This window comes from Hydra viridissima, unplaced genomic scaffold (assembly GCF_058129835.1).
Source record: "Hydra viridissima isolate aposymbiotic clone 2 unplaced genomic scaffold, HvirCarnegie_v1 scaffold_14, whole genome shotgun sequence".
NCBI classification, from domain to species: domain Eukaryota; kingdom Metazoa; phylum Cnidaria; class Hydrozoa; order Anthoathecata; family Hydridae; genus Hydra; species Hydra viridissima.
Genome location: NW_028324313.1, coordinates 1054315 through 1075352, shown reverse-complemented (window position 1 = coordinate 1075352; position 21038 = coordinate 1054315). Strand labels below are relative to the sequence as shown.

Here is a 21038-nt window from a genome sequence, read left to right as displayed (position 1 = left end):
GAAATTAATTTGAAATTCACAATATTTGCTGCCTGATGATGTTGTGATGAATTTTTTGATTGAAAAACTACTCAATTATTTGCTAATTAACTGATAAATTTGCTGCGAAAAAAAATTTCGCAGCGGATTTATCAATTAATTAGCAAATAATTGATCCTAAATAAAATCGTTTAAACTTTTGTGAAACCTCTTAATTTGTATCACCTACCTTTTAAAGAAATTTCTGAGTAAACGGTAATGAGTCAAAACCTACTTTTTTTTTATTCTATTAACAAATAACCTATTTACCAAATTGGAAAAATAATTATTTTGATATCTATTTCCGCTAGATTTTTATTCAAGAAAAACCGAAGATTAGATTTGAAAATTCTGCAATCGTTTAAACTTTCGTGAATAGCTGTATATGTAACACGAATATAAAACAAAATTGATACCTTATTTGCACATTTTTCTAATTCCATCTGCTTTGAAGTTAAATCATTTTTATAGGAGACAAGTTCAGTGTTGAGCTCTACGTACCTTTGTGTAATTTTTTTTAGTTCTTCATCTTCAAGTTTCATTCATGAAAAAAAGTTCAAATAAATAAAAAAATAAAAAGATAATAAAAACATTTTAAATATTTCATATATCATATTTTCAATAAATTAAAAATATATTAATTTAATTCCATATAAAAACTATTAATTATTCTTTTATGGCAAAACAACTTAAAGTTTGAAAAGAATAACAATAATAATAACTAGTAATTAATAATTAATAATAATAATAATAATAATAATAATAATAATAATAATAATAATAATAATAATAATAATAATAATAATAATAATAATGATAATAATAATAATAATAATAATAATAATAATAATAATAATAATAATAATAATAATAATAATAATAATAATAATAATAATAACAATAATAATAATGATAATAATAATAATAATAATAATAATAATAATAATAATAATAATAATAATAATAATAATAATAATAATAATAATAATAATAGTAATAATAAGAATAATAATAATAATAATAATAATAATAATAATAATAATAACAACAATAATAATAATAATAATAATAATAATAATAATAATAATAATAATAATAATAATAACAACAACAATAATAATAATAGTAACAACAATAACAATAACAACAACAACAATAATAATGATAAGAATAATAATAATATTTTTCTCTTCAAACTCAAACACATACAATATAAACTGAACTACTTTTTCAAGCTCTAACTTCACTCCGATTTATAGATTCATTATTATATTAGCATAAACCTTATTTTTGAAAACCATGAAAGGCCTAACACCATAGTATTAAAAACAATACTGCCCTTAAATTTTTTTTCTCACTTACTTTTCTCACTTATCTTTTAAAAAACATTTTCCCCATTAACTCACTGTGCATATTTTTTTTACTGGAATTTAGGATCAACTTTTACCAGTCAGCATAATTTTTCTTGTATTTGCTGTAGAAACTTAATACTTCTGATTCAACAAAAACCTGACTGTCCAAACCATTGTAAACATAGAAGCAAAACATGTTTGAATTGATCACGATTAACTCTTGCCTTTTAAAATGATGCAAAACTATCGAATGCCATTACGCTTTACATTACAATTCTGAGGACGCTTTACATTACAATTCTGAGGGAAATAGGTTAGAATAACATCTGAAACACTTGGACCCCTTCTTAATTAAGATGAATTTCTCTAATCAAATCTATTCTTAATTTAAACAAAACTGCTTTTAATAAATAAGCCAATACACAACAACAGTGAAAAGATAAGCTTGGTCTATTACTTTTCTACAAGACTACAAAATCACCAACAAGCAACAGAAAAATTAAACAGAAAAATTACTGCTGGTATTTAAAATATTTTTAAATTTAAAGAGTGAAAATAGTAGAATAGAATTTTCAAAAATAAAAAGAGATAAAGAGATTAAAGAGATTAGAAAAGACATTTTTTGTAAGAGACTTCCATCTCTAACTTTTAAACATCTATAAATTTTTTAATCTTAGTAGTTTAGTTTTAGTAGCTTCAGACCCATCTGTTATAACTCTTTGCAAAAGAAAAGAAAAATCAAGCTCACCTGTCGTATAGGAGAATTTAATCTTCAGTGGTTCTAAATTGTCATCTGAAAAAACCAAATGGTAAATACCCATCTTGGCCCCTACTTTTCCAGTAAGAGTGATCTGAGGTAAACTAGCAACTCCATCTAAAAACATTTCAAGGATTATGATACACCATTTTTCAAGAACAACCTGTTTAGTTCCAATTCAACTCATATTTTAATTACCTATGATTTCAACTGATGAACAACTTTTTTCTAGTTGCGGAATAACAGCATTTACCCCAATTTTTTCTCTATCAACAGGTTCTATAGATATTTGAACTTTTGTATTGATGGCTACTCGGTTTCCATATTTGTCCAGTACAAACAGTGAAATATGAGGAGAGCTATTACGATACAAAAACTTTCAGTTCAAAAAAAAAAACAAACATAAAAAACTTTCTACAGTTTACTGGCCAACCAACAAGTACTATTGCTATTCAACCAGCCAGATGAACTTTGAATTTTTTTTTTTTTATATACAAAAATTTATCCAAGGATTTTAATTGATTAGTTAAACTCATAATCATTTACTTATTATTTGTTGTACGCAGTGGTATTAACGAGTGAGCGCTTGAATCTGTTGAAGACAAAGATGCAAATAAGACAGTTTCTTTAAGTAATGAAGAAGCAAGTTGAGTGGCTGAGTCTAATAAATAAAAAAAAATTGCTGAGTCAATAGTTTCAAAACGTTGATTTAGATTGCAAATACAAAATTTTTTTAACAAAAAAAAAGTTAGTGTAACTTATTTTTAAAAAGTTCACAGACCTGGGTGAACAATTATCTTCACTGGCTCACTTTTTAGAGGTGTTTTTCCTGCAATATCCAAGAGAGCAGGTCGAGATTCAATGTAAGAGCACTGTATTGTCCAAACACCTGCTTCCATAAAATGAGATGCTAAAAAGAAGTAAAGTATGAATAATAATATCATGTAAAACTTAAAAATGGATGTATTTAGTAACATGTTTACATAGTTAATGTCCCCACCCAGGCAAGCTGTGAGAAAAAAAAAAAAAAAAAAAAAAGAAAAAAAAAAAAGTAATATGGAATAGGTGGGGTAAAATGAAATACCATTAGTAATAACAATCCAATGAGTTAAAGCTTAAAAATTTAAAGCTTAAAATTGTATTTGTATGGAATAGAAGTTTGACTAATCGATGATGATCATGTTTTTTTAAATTAAACCATATGCTAACTTTTGTGATTTTTTGGTCTGCAAAATAAATAGTTATATACATACATACATACATACATACATACATACATACATACATACATACATACATACATACATACATACATACATACATACATACATACATACATACATATATATACTTTTCCATATTTAAAAGTAAATTTAGTGGGTCTTTAGAAGGTAGAACAAATATCAACCCAAGGTGTTAAACAGAGAATATATTTTTGATTTACAGAGTGTGGCCACAATTTGTGGGCTTTTTCTTACTACTAGACTAACAAATCTTTTAAACCCAGAAATAATCTAAATAAGATTTATAAAAGAAGAGTTCAAGATAAATCAAATTTGAGGAGATTTACTTTTTATCATCAATGACAACTTTTAGAAACACCCCATTTTGAATTAAGTGGATTCAAGTTTTGGCTTGAAGGCTAAATTTCTTTAAGCGAGAAATTGGCCATATTGTCTCTCAAAAACTGTGGGTTCTTTTTGAGGCTTAGAACTCTATCGTCCATTGGAACACAAAATTCCCATCTAGGAAGTTCTTCTTTTTAAGCCATAGTACCACATGCTTTTTCAAAAAGCTGATTTAAACCTCTAAATCCACTTTTCTTTCTCTGTAGTGCACAATGGTCAAAAATGAACTTAAAAAGAAAATTTTTTTTTTTTTTTTTGAGATAGAAAATTTTTGATTTTTTTTTACAAAATCTGAAAGATTAATTGGTTAAATTTAACAATTTATGTAGATTTGTCCATAATTTCTCATAAATCAATAAAAAATTATGTTTATGCCAATCTAGTTTTTTTTTTTTTTTTTTTTTGCAAACTTAAAACTCTTAATAACAATAAATTTTTTTAGATTAACAAATGATTGAGTGAATAGTTATCCACAATACAAAGCTATTAAAAGGTGTTCATTATGAGCAAATATATTCAAAATAAAGGTATTTTTTTGAATTTTTTTAAGTCCTTAAAAAAGGCTCAATTCGAATGAAAAACTTTAACTTTTCTGAAAAGTCAAGAGAATTCAATCTATGATTTATAAAAAAAAAAATATATCAGTACGTACAATCATATTTCAATTGTTTTTACTGGCGTATTATGGCAATTTTGTCTAAAAAGTGCAATTATTTTGTGAAAAAAAAAAACAAGTCTTTTTCTTCCAAAAATTAAGGTGAAAAAATGTAATAATTTTCAGGCAAACGGTTTGTAAAATTTCGGGAACTAAAATTGCTTTTTGGAGAACTTTTTGTTTTTAAAATTTTAGTCTATTATAAATTTAAAATATTATATTACAATTTATATTATATTTATTTTATATTATAATTTTTATATTATATTATCAATTTTTATAATTTTTATATTATAATATTTATATTATATTACAATTTATATCATATTTATATTATAATTTATATTACAGTTAAGCTTTAAAACAACAAGTCCTATTTTCATGGATTTAAAAATAAGTTCCTAACCATCTCTCTGGTTCCTAACCTCTTGTCATATATATCTATGTGTGAAAAAATACAGGGTTGATACCTTGCAACAACAAAGAACAAAACCAAACACATTCCTGTTAAACATATCAAGCTCTTCACAGCTTAAACTTTTTTTAAACTTTTGGAAAATATAGTATAGTTTTTACTTTAGAAAAAATAGATTACAGTGAGACCATCATTTGGCCATCATCAAAAAAATTAATACAAATTCTCAACTTTGTTCAGTAAGGATTATGATAGCTTAACACTCTTGCATTTTAAACAAAACAATTCTGCCATATTTTTTTTTGTTATGGTATGTATATTAGGTTGGAGTAACACCATACTTTTGTAAATAAAATTTAGTAAAAAAAACTAAAATAATTTTTTCATAATTACAGAAACAACACCAGAAATCTGTGGAGTTTCTAGTCAACTAGTTAAGAACTTGGAAACAATATGGGGAGCTCTGGCATCTGGCTTTGCCCTTGATGAAGGAAGCTCTTTGTGAAGAAACCAAAAAAACCTAATTTGACACTTTGCAAGGTGAAGGGTGGTATCCAATCACTTCTACTTTATAAGAAATCTTAAAAAATGGTCATGAAATGATTGCAAATCATGCTGTACCTATTGGTCTTACCAATGAAGAGGCTGGAGAAGGAAACAACAAAGTCTTGTGACATGCAAGAATATTTCACTCATGGTTAGAATATTTCAATCTTCATGTTTAAAATGCATGCCTGATCCCTTTCATAGACTTAGAGACATCAGTGACCCAGTCATCCTTGAAATTTCATACAAAAAGAAACAGCTGAAAATGAGAAAACGTAATCCTCTGTCTACAGCAATACTTTCAATCTTGAAGCAATCAATGATTTCTCCACCCGAGATGGAAACAGAAAGTGATCAGTCTGATATTGAACTTACAGACGTTTGAAAAAAGCAAAAAAAAAATTTCAAAATTTTATTGATATTTTCTGCAAATAAATACTGTTTTTATTGTTATTTACAACATTATAGTGTTTTAGTACTGTCTTAGGGTTTTTTTGCATTTCGATCAAAATTGATCACTGTGTAATGTAGATACACAGTGGGCATTTTTATACCAGCTGTTTAAAACACACTCACATTGAATAAATTAGTAAATAATAAGCAATATAATAGCAAAATATTCCTGCTTATTTAGACTGTTCCTATTAATTTAACTTTACACCAGAAAGTCTTAAAAAAATATATTTTCTATTATTTAATCTTATATTATTAAGCATAATTAAATAAACCTAGATATTGTCATATGATGTAAATATATTAATTCTTATTATTTGTTATTTAATTCTTATATTGTTTCCTACTTTCTCTACTTTAGAACAGTATAATGCCACCATCAAATAGTAAACATGCTGGTAACCATGCTGAGAATTGCAAAAAGGTATGCATTCTGTGTGGCATTAAGATTTTAACCACAACAAGGATGCTTACTGTTCTCAGTTAAGAAGAACAGTAAGCATCCTAGGAGCAGTTGCTCCTACATGCAACTATAATTGATCAGATAAAAATCTGTACCTTACCTAAAACCTTGTTCCTTGAAACATTGAAAAAAAAAACAACGTTGAAATGTTGAAAACCTTGTTGAAAAGTTTCCTTTGATTTCGGTCTTTAAACTTTTATACAAAACTTTTATAAAAATTTCAATTCAATTAAAAAAACTCAATTGTATATAAAAAGTTTATGCAAGGGGAAATTTTTTATGATACCGGCCTAGTTTTTTAATGAAAAAAAGTTGTCAAAGCTAAAGATTTTTTTTTTAAGTTCATTTATTTATTGGCATCTTTTTTGTGCATGTGCAACACTTTTCTTGATCCCTGAGAAAATTAAATGGCAAATTTTTTGGTTTATATAAATAAGGAATCCAACCTACTGTTGGTATAGCAAAATTAGTCATTGTTTCAGAGGGCTGCGTTTAAAATACATTAAAAAAGTTTAAAGAAACTGAGACTGTCAAAGATTCTCCAATCCTGGTATTTCAAAGTTAATTGAAAGAGAAGTATCATTTTTTGCAGGGTTCGATCAAATGTTAGAACAAGCATTTTGTAATTTAACCAGAGAATTCAATGTTTCCTTAAAGAATGTTACAACTGGCAAAGGTGTTACTCAACAAAGGCTCGGCTGGAATATGGGGATGGGATTCTCACAAAGGTCCAGGTCTCAGCAACGGAAGAATAAATCAATACATAGATACTCTAGAAAAGTGTTTAAAACAATAAGCAAAATTGTTTTATGGAAGAAACAAAAATTTGATGCTTTAATGAAAAAGGCTAAAAAAGTTATTCCTTGGTGTTTGGTCTATTAATGTGTTATAATGCCGCTGATATGAAACTAGCACATATTTTGAATAAAAAAATCAAGGTACAGTTTTAAAGCTTGCTATTAAAGTCAAACATTCTATAGCACACTTTTTCAGCCACCATTATGACCCCACATTAAACTTGGATGATGCTAGCATGAGATGATCCTATTTCAGCACACTTTCCTTCTGTGATGGAGTTGCACTTAGTGCTTGGTGTGATAACAGGGTATTTGTATTTAATTAGCTTGGATAAGGTTCTCAGTAGGAGTATAGGTACTGAAATTAGAGAAACTAATTGGTCTGAAAGACCCCCCCCCCTTCCTCCCTTCCTCCCCCCATACTTACTGTACTGTTCAATGCCAAATAATGTTTTTACAAAGATGTGTGGCGATGAAAATGGACTAGTTTTTCTTATCTATTTTTTGATGTTAGCTATGGTCTTCTAATGCATAGTAGATCTGGTTTGCTATATTTAGTTATCCCTCGTAATGATCAAATGTAATTTTCAGAGGGAAAAAAAATCAATTTCAGCACCTTTTGATTTGACTGCTAACTTATATAAAACCATATAAAATCATTAATATTATATAAAATCATACAGCTGTCAGATGCACAGAACAACACATCATCAGTGAATGATTGCAAGCTATTGTTGTAAATAGTGAGTGCATCAGAGCTTTTACCCGAAGGCGATATGATAGTGAAACTTATATTTGACTTTAGAACAGGAGCAGGTACATCATCTGAAGTCTTGTGAAATACCTATAAATACATCACATGATTACACTATATGCAGTACTTAGCTACCTTATTAAAACAATCACATTTCTTTTTTTTTTTAAAAAAAAAGGCCATGATGTCAACTGGTTTGGAAAAACAATTAATGAAATTTTTACAAAAACTTTGCAAGTTAGAAACAGCTGAGTTTATGATTTTAACAAGTAACATTACTTAATTAAATAAAATAATTCAATTAATTAAAATAATTTAATATTAATTAACTGAGTTGCATTATTTAAGTCAAAATATTTATTTAATTCAAAATATTCATTTAAGTCAGAATATTGATTTAAGTAATATTAATTATTTAAGTCATACCAATTTATTTAAGTCATGTATTATTTGTATTACTAAATGCATTATTTAACTAATAATCTATCAGAAATACTTCCAGGCAGTTATTTCGCTCTACACTCATAAAAACGTAGATACTTAAAGTGACAACAAAAAAATTGAAACATTAGATATATTTACTTTTTCAGCTGCTTAAGATATTTTTTTGATTAATTTGGAATTTCTAAAAATTTCTATAAAAACTCTGATAAAAGGCAATAATTGTTAATAGTAATTATTAACAATGATTACTAACAATAATTATTAATAATAATTAATAATTAATATTAATACTCATTGTTAATGATAATGATTATTAATAATGTTTATTAATAATGATTATTAATAATGATTATTAAAAATGATAATTAATAATTGTTAATAATAATTATTAATAATTATTATTAACAATTATGAATAATAATTATTAGTAATAATTATTTATAGCAATTATTAATAATTATTAGTAGTAATAATTATTAGCAATAATTAATAACAATAAACATTAATAATAATTATTAATTCCTATTAACTAAAAACTTTGTACTTGTAAATTCCTCTCCCTAACATTTTTCTTATCTTAATCAAAAAGTATTTTCTTTATCTTAACAAACAAGTATTTTTTGCATTATTCAACAGTTATTATACCTTAATCAAAGGAAATAGAGATGAAGCAGTAAACATAGTCTCTTCCACTTTTAATGTAATACTGGTGACTAAGTTGGTCTGCAAAATGTGGACATCAATAAATCTTGGCTAAAAGAAAATTAAAACAATTTAAAAGGTAAACTTCAACTCAAAACTTTTTACATTAAAACATGTGCTTTTTTTACAGAATGAAACTTTTTACATTAAAAAACATTTTTTTAAACTTTTTGAATCCAACAAATATAATTGTTTGTCTGAAAAAGGAATCTTGAATGATTAATTCAAATTTTATCACACATTATTTCGTATAAAAATCTGCACAAATTCTTTAGGAGAATTTTTTTTTTTAATAAAGGGAAACCCTTATTTTATTGCAGTTTAAACACCTCATTAAAAAAAATTATATTTTGAAAATAAATAAGTATTATATTATAAGAACCATAAGATAAATAAGTGTTATATAATAAATATTATAAAATAAATATTATATAATAAAGAAGTATAAAATAAACAAGTATTATATAATAAATAAGTATTATATAATAAGTATTGTAAAATAAATGTTATATATTAATATTAGATAAGACAAATAATCAATATTGTACAAAATAAAAAAACATATTAATTAAAAACCATGTTAATCAACATTAGTTTTAACTTTTGGCATTAATGTTTTCATCTTTTGTTCTATTTCATTATCTGAATTTTTATTCAACTTTTTTGGAAAAAAAAAAAAAAGATTTAAGTAACAGGTAATGTTAATATTTCTTAAAAAGCTTCTAATTCTTAAATAATTCAGCATATTCTCCTATATATTTCTTAAAAAACTTAAAATTCTCAAACGATTCAGCATATTCTCCTATATATTTTTAGAAGAATGACAAAATCAAAGGAGATAAGAATTGCTAACAGAAGTGCAATAATCACTTTGCACAAAGAAAATTATTCCATTATAAAAATTGCAAAGAACTTATAATATCCTACAAAGGGCTTCAAGAGACAATAAAGAGATTTTCTACCTATGGTGACTTAAGTGACTGACCTAACAAGAAAAGAAAGGCCTTCAGTTCACATCCAAGGCAAATGATCTATGCAGTAAAACTTATTTCTGAGCAAAATATGCATTGAGCTGCTCCTCAGCTGAATTTAATAATAACCAAAACAAAGAAGTCTCTTTCAACGACTGTAAACATTAATTATAAAATTTGCACCGCATCCTCCACTAGATAAAAAAGATGAAGACGTTGATTAAAATCAGCCACCACTTATTACTGGATTGTTATGTCACTACTTCATTTTTAGGGAAAACACATAATTTTTAAAATTTTTTAAAATAAATTCTTGTATGCATGATCAACTGCTTGACTGCGGCCTAAAAGGAAGAATTTCTTGATTAAATGGTGATCTAAAATGATGCATTTTAGATCACCATCTAAAACACCATTTAACATTGGTGTTAAAAAAGTAGAAAAGAAATGGCATAAAGAGATTGAAATGGGCAAAGATGCATCAGGATCAGACTGTATCTGATTAGTCTAAAATTTTTTGGACAAGTGAATCTAAACTTCAGGCCTTTGGCTCAAATAGACGAATATATGTACCACATGCATCTAAAGAGAAGATACCAACCTATATTGCTCTAATTGTGAAAAATGGTGGTGGTTCAGTTATGACGATATTTATCATCAAGTGGGACAGGGGACCTTGCAAGGATCCAAAACATTTTGAATAAGGAGAGTTAAAGAAGTATTATGAAGAATAATGCAAATCCATTTGGGTTACATTTAATTGCAATAGGCTTTTTTCTGCAATAGGATAATGATCCAAAACATACTGCAATAATAAGAAGAGAATATACAGAAATGAGAGAACATGAGGGCTTGCTAAAAACTATGATATGACCGCCATAATCCTCAGATATGAACCTGATTGAAATACTATGGGAATAGACAGTAATATCAGAAATCCTTGTCCAAATCCAAAATATTTCTTCAAAAAAAAATCTAACAATCACTGTGCTGGAAAAATTGGTATTGAGAACAGTCAGACTTCTAGCTGCAAAATAGAAGACCTTCAGTCAGCCAATCATAACTTGAAACCTTTAGTCAGCAAATCATAACTGAGACAAGTATTAAAAGCTCTGTAAAATAAGCAGATGCAACAGACTTAACATAGGTCATCAACAACTTGAATAGGTGGACTAAACAGTCTTTAGAACATTAATTTCAAATATCTATTTAGTTTTACTCAATGTATGTCTAGTACTTTAATTAAAACATCAGAGCTTTATGTTTATGTTAATAATGTGTGTTTGATAACACATTTTATAATTAGCCCTTATAATACAGAATATATTTATAATCTGTGTTTGAAAAATACGTTAATAATCTACGTCTAGTTTCTGACTAAATTTTTGTGCAAAATTGGTTTAACACACTAATTTAAAATTGGTTTAATACAATTAACACACTAATTCTAATGTGATAATACTATGTTTTCTGTTTCAGATACTGTTCTATGTGAGCTTTTTCATTCTTATATATATAATAAACTAAATTTGAACTATTTTTCAATGTCAATAACTATTGTACTTTTTATCATAAATATTTATTGTATTATCTCAATTTTTAAACTATTTCTTCTTTACAATCAATACCTTTTTTAAAGTTAAAGTTCTCTACTGTATTTTTTTGGTGCTGTAACTCTACTATAATACTTTCTTAAAAAATGTCACTATGCTTTGCTTAATAATCATGTGTAATTTAAATTAACTTAAATTAACATTCAAATTAAATTTAGAATGTCACCCTTTGTTTGACTCTCAAACAATTTTTGTTTCACCTTATAAAAAAAAGACTGAGGCACAAATTTCTAAATTACAGAAAAATTAATTAAACTTACAGAAAAAAGAGTGAGATAGAAACTTCAAGATATTTAATCATGTGTTTACCTCAACTGCACTCATGTCTGGAGCATATACTTTTAGTTTGACATTGCCTCTATCAGCATAACATTTAACAGTGTTTGCACGAAAAACTACTTCACCCATACGACTTGTTTCTTTTATAATTGATGCTCCAGCAGTTTGGGGCTCCCAAACCATTTTAATACCTGTCTTAATAGATGTTGAATTCCCATAAAAGTCAGTTAAGCAGCAATAGATATTAGATTCAATAAAGCTGTTAGCAAAAAGAGATATTTTAGGGACCTCGTCATTTTTATCATTCTTGAATAAACTGCATTTAAGAGAAATTTTTGATGCAGGACCTAAATATTTCAGAGGAAAAAAACTATTCACTGTAATGCAATGCAACATCACAATTCATTAGAAAAGTTAAACATAACTATTAAAGCAATTAATGTTTCATTTAAAGAATCTGGTTTAAAATTAAAGTGATTTAAAATTAAACTCTTTTAACTCACCACAACTGAGCTGAATTTGAATAGAATCCTTTAGAAGTTTATTATGCTCATCTTGAACAAACAGAATAACATTGCCAACACTTCCTGACAAAGTTGAAGAGGAGGAAAATATGAATTCATCCATACAACGAACAAGCGAGCCAGAATATTCTACCTTTAAATCTGGTCTAGAGGTAAAATTTTAGAAAAAATAATTATATTAATCATTTATGAAGATAACAATCTTGTAACGATCTGCTGATAAAATAAAAAACAAAAGTTTATCATCATATTTATGCAGCAAGAACCTGTTCTTATCTTCTCATACCTTTGACATATAAAGCAATTTTGTTGGATAAATATATCCTTTCTATATTTAAAACTTTGCTAAATTTTTACTCAATTTTTATATCAAAGCATCTACTAAATGTCAGTTTTTTGTATGCATAAATTTCAAGATAAAATTTCAAATGGTTGCATAAAACAGAAAGCTGTTCTAATGAATATTTTGTCGCCCCAAACAATTTTATTTGAGCTTCAAGCCACCAATGAGTTAATAGATGATATAAAATATGCTTAGTAAAAATTTAGTGAAATCATCAACATTTTTTTGCTGTTTTTTTATAACATTTGTATAATTAGAAGAGTCCTTTAGGAAAAAATCAGAATGTAATAATTTTTTCAAAATTGAAAGCAAAATATTATAACATTTTAGGTTTTTAAAAAAATTCAATTTTTTAAAGATTTAAAAAATGCTAACCGGCATTAGTCTTTGAATATTTCTAAAATGTCTATTTATAGTAATCTGCAATAAATACCAAAAAAAACTAATTACTTTGAATGCTCCACTGTTATAACAGGAACAGATTCCATAGGTGATGCTTGATTATGATATTGATCATAGGCAACCACTTTAGTGGCATTTGTCAATTCTTTTTTCCCTCCACAAAAAGCAGTCAAAGTCAAAGGAACAAATCCCCATTTAGCTGCAACATCTACAAAATGTGCTTAACAGTGCTCATATGCAAGAAAACAATAAGTAAAAAAAAAAACAACAAATAACCCATGTAAACACAGTTTAATTTTGGAATTAACTTTTTCAAAAACCAAAATTTTACAACTAAATTTGATGCTTTAAAGTGGCCTCAATTTTTTAAACTTGGCTTTCAGGCATGCATGATTTTCATCATATAAAAGGTTTAGAGCATAAACCTATTATACAAGAAAAGTAATGCATATCATATTGAAACCAAGTCTACAACATAATATCCACAATATGATATTTGAAGAGATGGAAAAATCATAATAAAGTTCATAATACTTCTAACAACAAATAGTTCGTAGAACTTTTTATTAGGGAAATACTTTATGATTGGAGAAAAAAAAAGTTTGAAATAAGACGTTTTAGATTAATGAAACTTGAAAAATTAAAAATAGAAAAAAAAAAAGAAAAAAGAAGAGTGCATACAAATAATTTACTTTAAGCACATAAATTACTGTCATGAATTATCAATTGGTGGTCACTCTGCATTATCATAATATTTCATATTCTTCTGATAAATCTCATATTCTTACTGATTTTCCTCTAGAACTGGTCTTAATTATTAGAATATTTTCTCAAACATGCTAAATATTTTTACTTCAAAATATTTTCTTCAAAATTTAATTTTAAGATTAAAAAAAAAAAAAAAATGCAAGTATAAATGATTTTATTTCAAAATTTTCATACTCAAAAGTATGTGATTAAATATTATGTTTTATTATGAATTATATTGCTCATTATACCAATGACTTTAAAACGTAGTGCATAAGTTATTTCTTTAATAAACCTACACTTTTAACTTAAAAAAAAAAAAAAAAAAAAAAAAAAAGAAAAGAAGAAGAGCTTTAGGCTGTAAAGAAATGTTATTATGAAACAGCAATAGAATGTGTACTTTGGATGTCTTAGGTTTTTTGAAAAAGTTAAACAAAACTCGAAATCACTTACAACAGATAGGAGAATACATTTTCATACACAGGCAGAATTATTATAGTAGTATATTGAAGCATTAAACGTTTTTACCTGGCAATACATTTAGTTTAAGTTTGGCTTCACTGCGAATCTCAAACCCATTATACTTAATAAAACATTGCACAATTTGTGTGGTAGCTTGAGCAGTGGTTGGTACATTAAGGTCAGGGAGCAAAGGTAACTTTAAAGCATCAACCTAAAAGAAAATTTTTAACTAAAAATAAAGATAAAAATTAAAATACAATTTCAGTTTTATAAATTGTTCTAAAACAAGTAAAAATAAGAACCTCAGCCCATGAAGCTGTAACATGAGGACTCTGTGAGAGGAGGTCTTCTTCTGACATCTGCTCGCCTTTTTGGTTGTAACCAATGATTTTGAGGCCTTTTACTAATGACCCTGCAACTGCACTTAAATGAAGATTTTCAGAGTTACCTTGTTTATCATCATGAACAATTTGAATTTTCTGACACGCCTAAAAGAAATTAAAAAAAAAAAAAAGAATAAGGCAGCAAGACCAAATAGCAATACTAACAAAATTGAAATCTGACAAACTAAAACCAAAGAATAAATTTTTTCTTTTCTTCCAAAAACTTAAACTTTATGAGATGTGAAAAAATTTAACAGATTGAACAACTATCCTATCTGAAAAATAAATAACTTGTATCAGCCTTAATAAGTCTCCTTATTAAAATGAAAACTAGTAAATTTTCGCAACCTTGCTTGGAAAAATTTGTATTTCAAATTCATAAAGGGTTTTCAGAACAGATTGTATACTTGGTCGCTTTTTTGAAAGATTGGGAATGATCAACTGAATTTTTACAATTTTTGTAACTGGTGATGATATCACAGAGGTAAGTTTTATTGAAGAACTCGAGAACTTTGCCCTTGAATTTACTATAGTTGATAGAAGAAACTGCTGGCTGAAGGCATCACATACTGCTGCTAGCAAAATAGATTTATCTTGCAATGTGCTTGGCTGATTCCATTTGTCAACCAACTTTATCTCAAGCTCTGGAAAGCTATCATAATTTTCATACTCTTTGGAAATCTTTTTTATTATACATTTTTCAGGTGCACCTAAATAAGTTAATATATTATTTAATAATTTTAAAAAACTTCAGTTAATTTACATTTTACATTTCTATATGAAATTCTAAATTCTAAAGATTAAAAAGATGATGGTAAAAGCCAAACAATAGTAAAAATCAAAGATAAGTGTAACCTGTAACCAGGACTATTGGGAACATAACATCGCCAATGCCCTCAGCAATAATCCAAAACTCATAATCACGATTCCTACTAACTTCTTTTTCATTTGGGAATATAGCGATATCATTTACTAAAGATACATAAACAAGATGAAACAAAGATAAACTTTCTTCTATTTATTTTGTTATAATAAAAGTGCATGAATAGAAATGTGAGAATATAATAGAAATATAAAAAATAAGACTTTCATAAAATTTGTACAAAATGAGTATAGGATGCAATATATTCAACAGTGAAATTTAAAAAATATTCAAAAAAAAACTTCGTTAAACATTTCTATAAAATTTAATGAGTTTATGACAATTACAAAAGTATTGCTGACTTTTTTTTTTTTTTTTGTATTGTCGATCGTTTTAAATTATTAGCATTACAAAAAAAAGGTCATTATTATCCATTTCAAATTATATATGTTGAATTATTCAAATTATTTATATCGAATTCAAACTTATACAAACAAATGAATTCACTTAGTAAATAAACTTTAAAATGATTTACCTTTCAAGCGGCCATTTTTATCAGGGGTGTATCTATCCATGACACCTGATATTATCAAATCTTCACATGAAATTAATAACTTAACAGAAGTTTCATTATCTTTGAAAATGTTTGTTTCATTCATATAGACATCATGAAACGACAATGTAAAAGAGATAACATTTTCACCCAATGGAACTTTATCAGGAGAGCTCTCATGTAAGTTTAAGATTTCAGCAACATTAGCTTTAAAAAAAAAACTATTAGTAAACTTATTATTTAAAGAAAAAAAAAAAGCCCCAAAAATCAAAAAAAAAACTTGGTGGTGCTATTACAAATTGGTAATCAGCTGATCAATAATTTTAGAAATAAACAGACAATAAAAGTGAAAAAAAAACATAAAAAAATCTTTTAATAACTGAAAAATTTTGTACAAAAAATATATAAATTGTAAAAAAAGTTATTTTAAAGTTTATTGACCAAGAATCAAATGAGAAACTCTATTAACCCTGTGCTGTGGTGAAATGGAACACAAGATGGGGTAATTACACTTAATTAAACACAATAACCTTTGAAATTGAAACGCTTTTAGTAAGTTGAAAAAGACCTTTCAAGAGTGGAAGATCATTTAACATTTTCATTAAAATAATTTTTTTGCAGCCAAAAAAATAGTTAAAGTAAGAAAAAAGATTTAAAGTCAAATCTTAAAAAGAATCTTCTTTATGAAGCGACTTATTTAAGATGTGACGTGCGAAATGCTGTACTGAGAGATCCTTGATGCAACCTCATCTCCTGTTCCCTAAATTCTTAAAAGTCAAGTTTCAAAACTCAAACTGAGTTTGCCAAACAAATTTGGGCCATCATTTTCTTGAATGAATGACTCAAAGTTTATGCTGTATGAACCTAACGGAACAAAGTACATTCTTACGATCATTCGTACGATCTTGTTATTTTCAAAAAGTCTTTAACATTTATGTACAAACTTCTAACAGATTTAGGATGCTTCATGGATTGAAGCTGCTTATGCTGCTACACAAACGGTTCAATTCACTGTATCAATGCTATTCTTGGTCAAGTTATGTACATAGTTATCTTTGAAAAGGTAATGCTAAGTACAAATATTATTGGATTCATTTTTAAATTAAAAAAAAACCATTAAAATTTTTGCTTTCTTCCCTGTGATGCAATCATACCATCTATTTAATGTTTGTGATTTGTTAAATATTTTTAAAAGTTGTGAAATATCGCAATAATAAAGAAAGCAATTAAAATTAAAAAATTGTACCAAAACAATGACTGCTCACCATAAAAATTCCATCAGTTTCTAACAATAAACTTTATTGCCTTAGGTATATCCAGTAATTTTGTTTAAAAAGAATTTTCCTTTTTTTTAAGATTTATTAGCTTACCACTAATTACTGAATACTTAAACATTTTTCTACTTTTTTTGAAATGTATTTCTTACTGTATTTGAAGAAAAATGTAACACTGGTAAAACGCTATCTAAATTTCGAATCTTAAAAACTGAAAAGTCTTTAAAACTGAAAAATCTTGTCAACAAGCATTTCGCATGTCACATCTTTTAAAATAAAATTAGTTAACCTTTTATGTTGATTTCAATTGACTTGCTCAGCTCCGGCTTTACCTTATTATTGTTTAAGAGGACTGAAAAGGTCAGCATGTACTTGCCAACTTTGTCAAAGTAAAATGGTTTGAACATATACTTCTTGTCTATTGGTTGAGAGTTTACCAGTTCTGATCTTTGAGTTAACTGAAAATAAAGTTAAGTATCAATAGTCCAATTTACATTTTGCACTGATGTTGAAGATAGTTTTTTGATAATGATAAATTCTGTTTAAGTTTTTTTGTATTAAATGGTTTCTGTTTAAGATTTATAGTTATTTTGTATTAAAACTTTGTTGGGTGTGATATTGTCATATTTCAAAGATTTAAAAAAAGAGAGGCCTGTATATACTTCCATATCCAATTGGTAATCACACAATTACATTTAAAACAATTCTATGAAAATTTGATGAAGCAAGACTATCAACTTCACATTTCTTTAGTTCTCTCTCTATAAGTGTTATTGAAACTTAAGGTTTAATGAATGTTAAAACTTTTATACCACATTCTATCAAAAAATAAATAAGTAAACAAGTCTCTTATGAATAAACAAAATGTACCTCAACTTTTACTGATATTTTTCTTTGATGAACTTCAGTTATTGGTTCATGGCTTGAGTTGTAAACCACCACCCAAAAGTTTGTTTTATCTTTCATTTCAACACCAGCACAAAATTTCAGCTTTTTTGGAACTTCCCTACCTGGGTCACTTCCTTCAAAAACCTTCACTGATAAAATAAATTTACTTTAAAAATAACGCTTAAAGTATCAGGCAAACCAGGGAAAATTCCACAACACATGTGCAACTTTTACTGACACCATAAAAAATGTATTCTGATGATTTGAATAAAATACTAATAAAGAAAAATGATAATCTTTGAGATAATAAAATTTAGGATAAAGTACTAATAAAGAAGGGATAATCTTTGAGATAATAACATTTAGGATATTTACAAAATATAAAGTAATTGTGATGTTACAAAAACTTTCATTCTTATTTACTTGACTTAACACAATTAGGTAGAGGGAGGACCTTCCCTGCCTGATAAAAAAAACATCTAAAAACAGAAGTTTTTTTTTAATACTTGCAGCAATCACATAGTTGTTATATGGCTGATATGATTAATCTTTATAACTTCATTCATACAGAAATGTATTTTCAATAACAATGTAAAGTGATACATTTACTGTAAATCTTCTGCAAGTACAGTTGATATAGTAAAAAAAAAAAAAAAAAAAAAAGGTATTACATACTATATTTGGGCAAAAACTGTCTCTCAGATGCAAACGTGCTTTCTAGTGTTTCCTTCTCTGTTATTCCAGCTATTCTGATTAATGGTTTCTCTTCTAGTCGATCACCAAAAACATCTTCAGGGAGTCTTGAGTAGACTATTGTTGACACATCAGTAGATTTTGCTTTCTTTACAAAGTATATGACTTTTCCAAGTAAAAGTGGTTTCCAGTCAATTTTCACAATATCACCTATTAAAAAACATATAGTTAAAGAGGCAAGTATCTGAACAAAAAAATCTATTGCAAAAAATAAACTTTTTTACTAAGTTGAATGTTTTGTTAAATTTTGGGCAAAGAAAGGTAAAAGAAAATTTTGTTTTTGTTTTTCTAAAATATTGTTAAAATTTACTTTCAAAAAATTTCATAATTTCAAAATTTTTTACTTTCAAAACTTTCATAAAATTTCTCATCAAAAACTTTATTTTTTTTTCTGAATAACTCAGCAAAGTTTATTTTTCACAATAAAATTTTGTGTTTGGATATTAAATCAAAACCAGAAAAAATCAAGTACTTCATTTAAAAATGCTACATTGAACATGATAAACTTCACCTGATTTGTAAATACTTTCTCCAGATGGAGTAACCATTTTTACTTGTTTGTAAAATATGTCTTCATTCTTTGATTGTTCACTGTCTGGTAACGGGTTCTCAAATACAACCTGTTAAAAAAAGAAAATTTGCAAAATTTATATCATTATTATTACTGGTGTCATATTAGCGAATTTTAATACCTCATTATCATACAATCTGTGACATTGTTGCAACCATTTTTTGAATTCCTGTGGTAACTTCTTCATTCCAGATGCTTCACTCATAGCATTAGAAAGATCTCTTTGTGTGTCCAATAAAATCTTTAATTTATTGTTGGATATTGGAGTGTGGTAGTTGAAAAATAATAAACCGCGAATACGATTAAAGCATGCATCAGGTAAGCGATCTCTTTGTTTCCTGCTGCGCCCTTCAGGTTTTGCACAAAACTCCAAACTTAAAAGATCAAGAACTTCAGTCAAATCCAGGATAAAAAATAAATAAAAATTTACAAATTGGGATATGCTATTAAAAATCATTCAAGGGAATTTTTTTTTATTAGGCTTTTAGTTATCCATCCCTCAGTTTTTTTAGAGTCAACAAAATCAACATTTCCTAGGAAGTTCTTTTATCTAGTTGTAAAAAAGTTTAAATGGCTGATCTATCTAATAAGAGTAAATGTTAGTGATTTTTCCTCTTCCTGTATGCTTATTGGAGTTTTGTTTTTAAGGAATATGTTAGCTAGAACATAAGATTTTTGTTTATTTAAAGATCTTGCTGTGTCTCATTTTAATATAAGGTTTAAGTCTGTTTACCATTTTAGTGAGAATTGTTAAGACTCTTTTACAAGGTTGCTGCTTAAATATGTTAGCATTTTTTTTACCTAAGGCAACAGCAAAAAATATTCTGCAATGACATTAGTCATGTTGAAAGAAAAATCTCAGAATGTAATTTTTCTTAGAAATGTGTCCACAAGTTTAGATTAACTGATGAATCAACAACTTTTTTGTGTCATTTGTAAAATACGCAAAAAGAAATGTTACAATTTTTAATGTGAAATAGCCTACTCCCTATAACAGAATTCAGACCTGGAAAACATGCAGATAAAATTAATGAAACATTTTTTCAGAATGATGATTTATTTATAGTTTGAAAGGAAAATCTGGAATAGTTGTAATAAAGAAAACTTTTTTTTGAATTTGCTTGTGTTTTTTGAAGTTTGTTAAGCATTAAAAATGACAATAAATCCCCAAATATATTCAATTATATTTAAGTGTTGACACCCAGTTAAGTGGTTTCTTACAAAAAAAATGATAAAAACAAATTTGGTAACTGTAAAATAAAAGGAGTAAGGAGTTGTAAGATTAAAGAGTTGTAAATAAAGAGGAAATCCTCCTTAAAATTTTGTCTTGTTATTTTCTTTAATGATCATTAATTTTTTTGTGATTTTGCAAGTAGTACATTATACTATGTCCTCTAACCAAAATACTATGTCCTCTAACCAAAATTAA

General features: G+C 26.7%; 1 protein-coding gene across 3 annotated transcripts in view; it reads right to left on the bottom strand.

Moving 5' to 3' along the window:
* Positions 1-21038, bottom strand: part of LOC149878701 (structural maintenance of chromosomes flexible hinge domain-containing protein 1-like) — a 42539-nt gene that overhangs the window by 4472 nt on the left and 17029 nt on the right. For all 3 annotated transcript variants that reach the window (XM_090072253.1, XM_090072252.1, XM_090072254.1), the window contains exons 13-32: positions 19731-19983; positions 19550-19658; positions 18961-19188; positions 18268-18434; positions 17687-17855; positions 16106-16330; positions 15564-15680; positions 15057-15418; positions 14628-14813; positions 14392-14536; positions 13165-13324; positions 12351-12517; positions 11878-12194; positions 8928-9035; positions 7766-7928; positions 2909-3037; positions 2674-2788; positions 2326-2486; positions 2119-2244; positions 435-547 (exon numbers count right to left, since the gene is read on the bottom strand). In XM_090072253.1, coding sequence (XP_089928379.1) covers positions 435-547; positions 2119-2244; positions 2326-2486; positions 2674-2788; positions 2909-3037; positions 7766-7928; positions 8928-9035; positions 11878-12194; positions 12351-12517; positions 13165-13324; positions 14392-14536; positions 14628-14813; positions 15057-15418; positions 15564-15680; positions 16106-16330; positions 17687-17855; positions 18268-18434; positions 18961-19188; positions 19550-19658; positions 19731-19983 — 3520 coding nt within the window. The remainder of the gene's footprint in view (positions 1-434; positions 548-2118; positions 2245-2325; positions 2487-2673; positions 2789-2908; positions 3038-7765; positions 7929-8927; positions 9036-11877; positions 12195-12350; positions 12518-13164; positions 13325-14391; positions 14537-14627; positions 14814-15056; positions 15419-15563; positions 15681-16105; positions 16331-17686; positions 17856-18267; positions 18435-18960; positions 19189-19549; positions 19659-19730; positions 19984-21038) is intronic.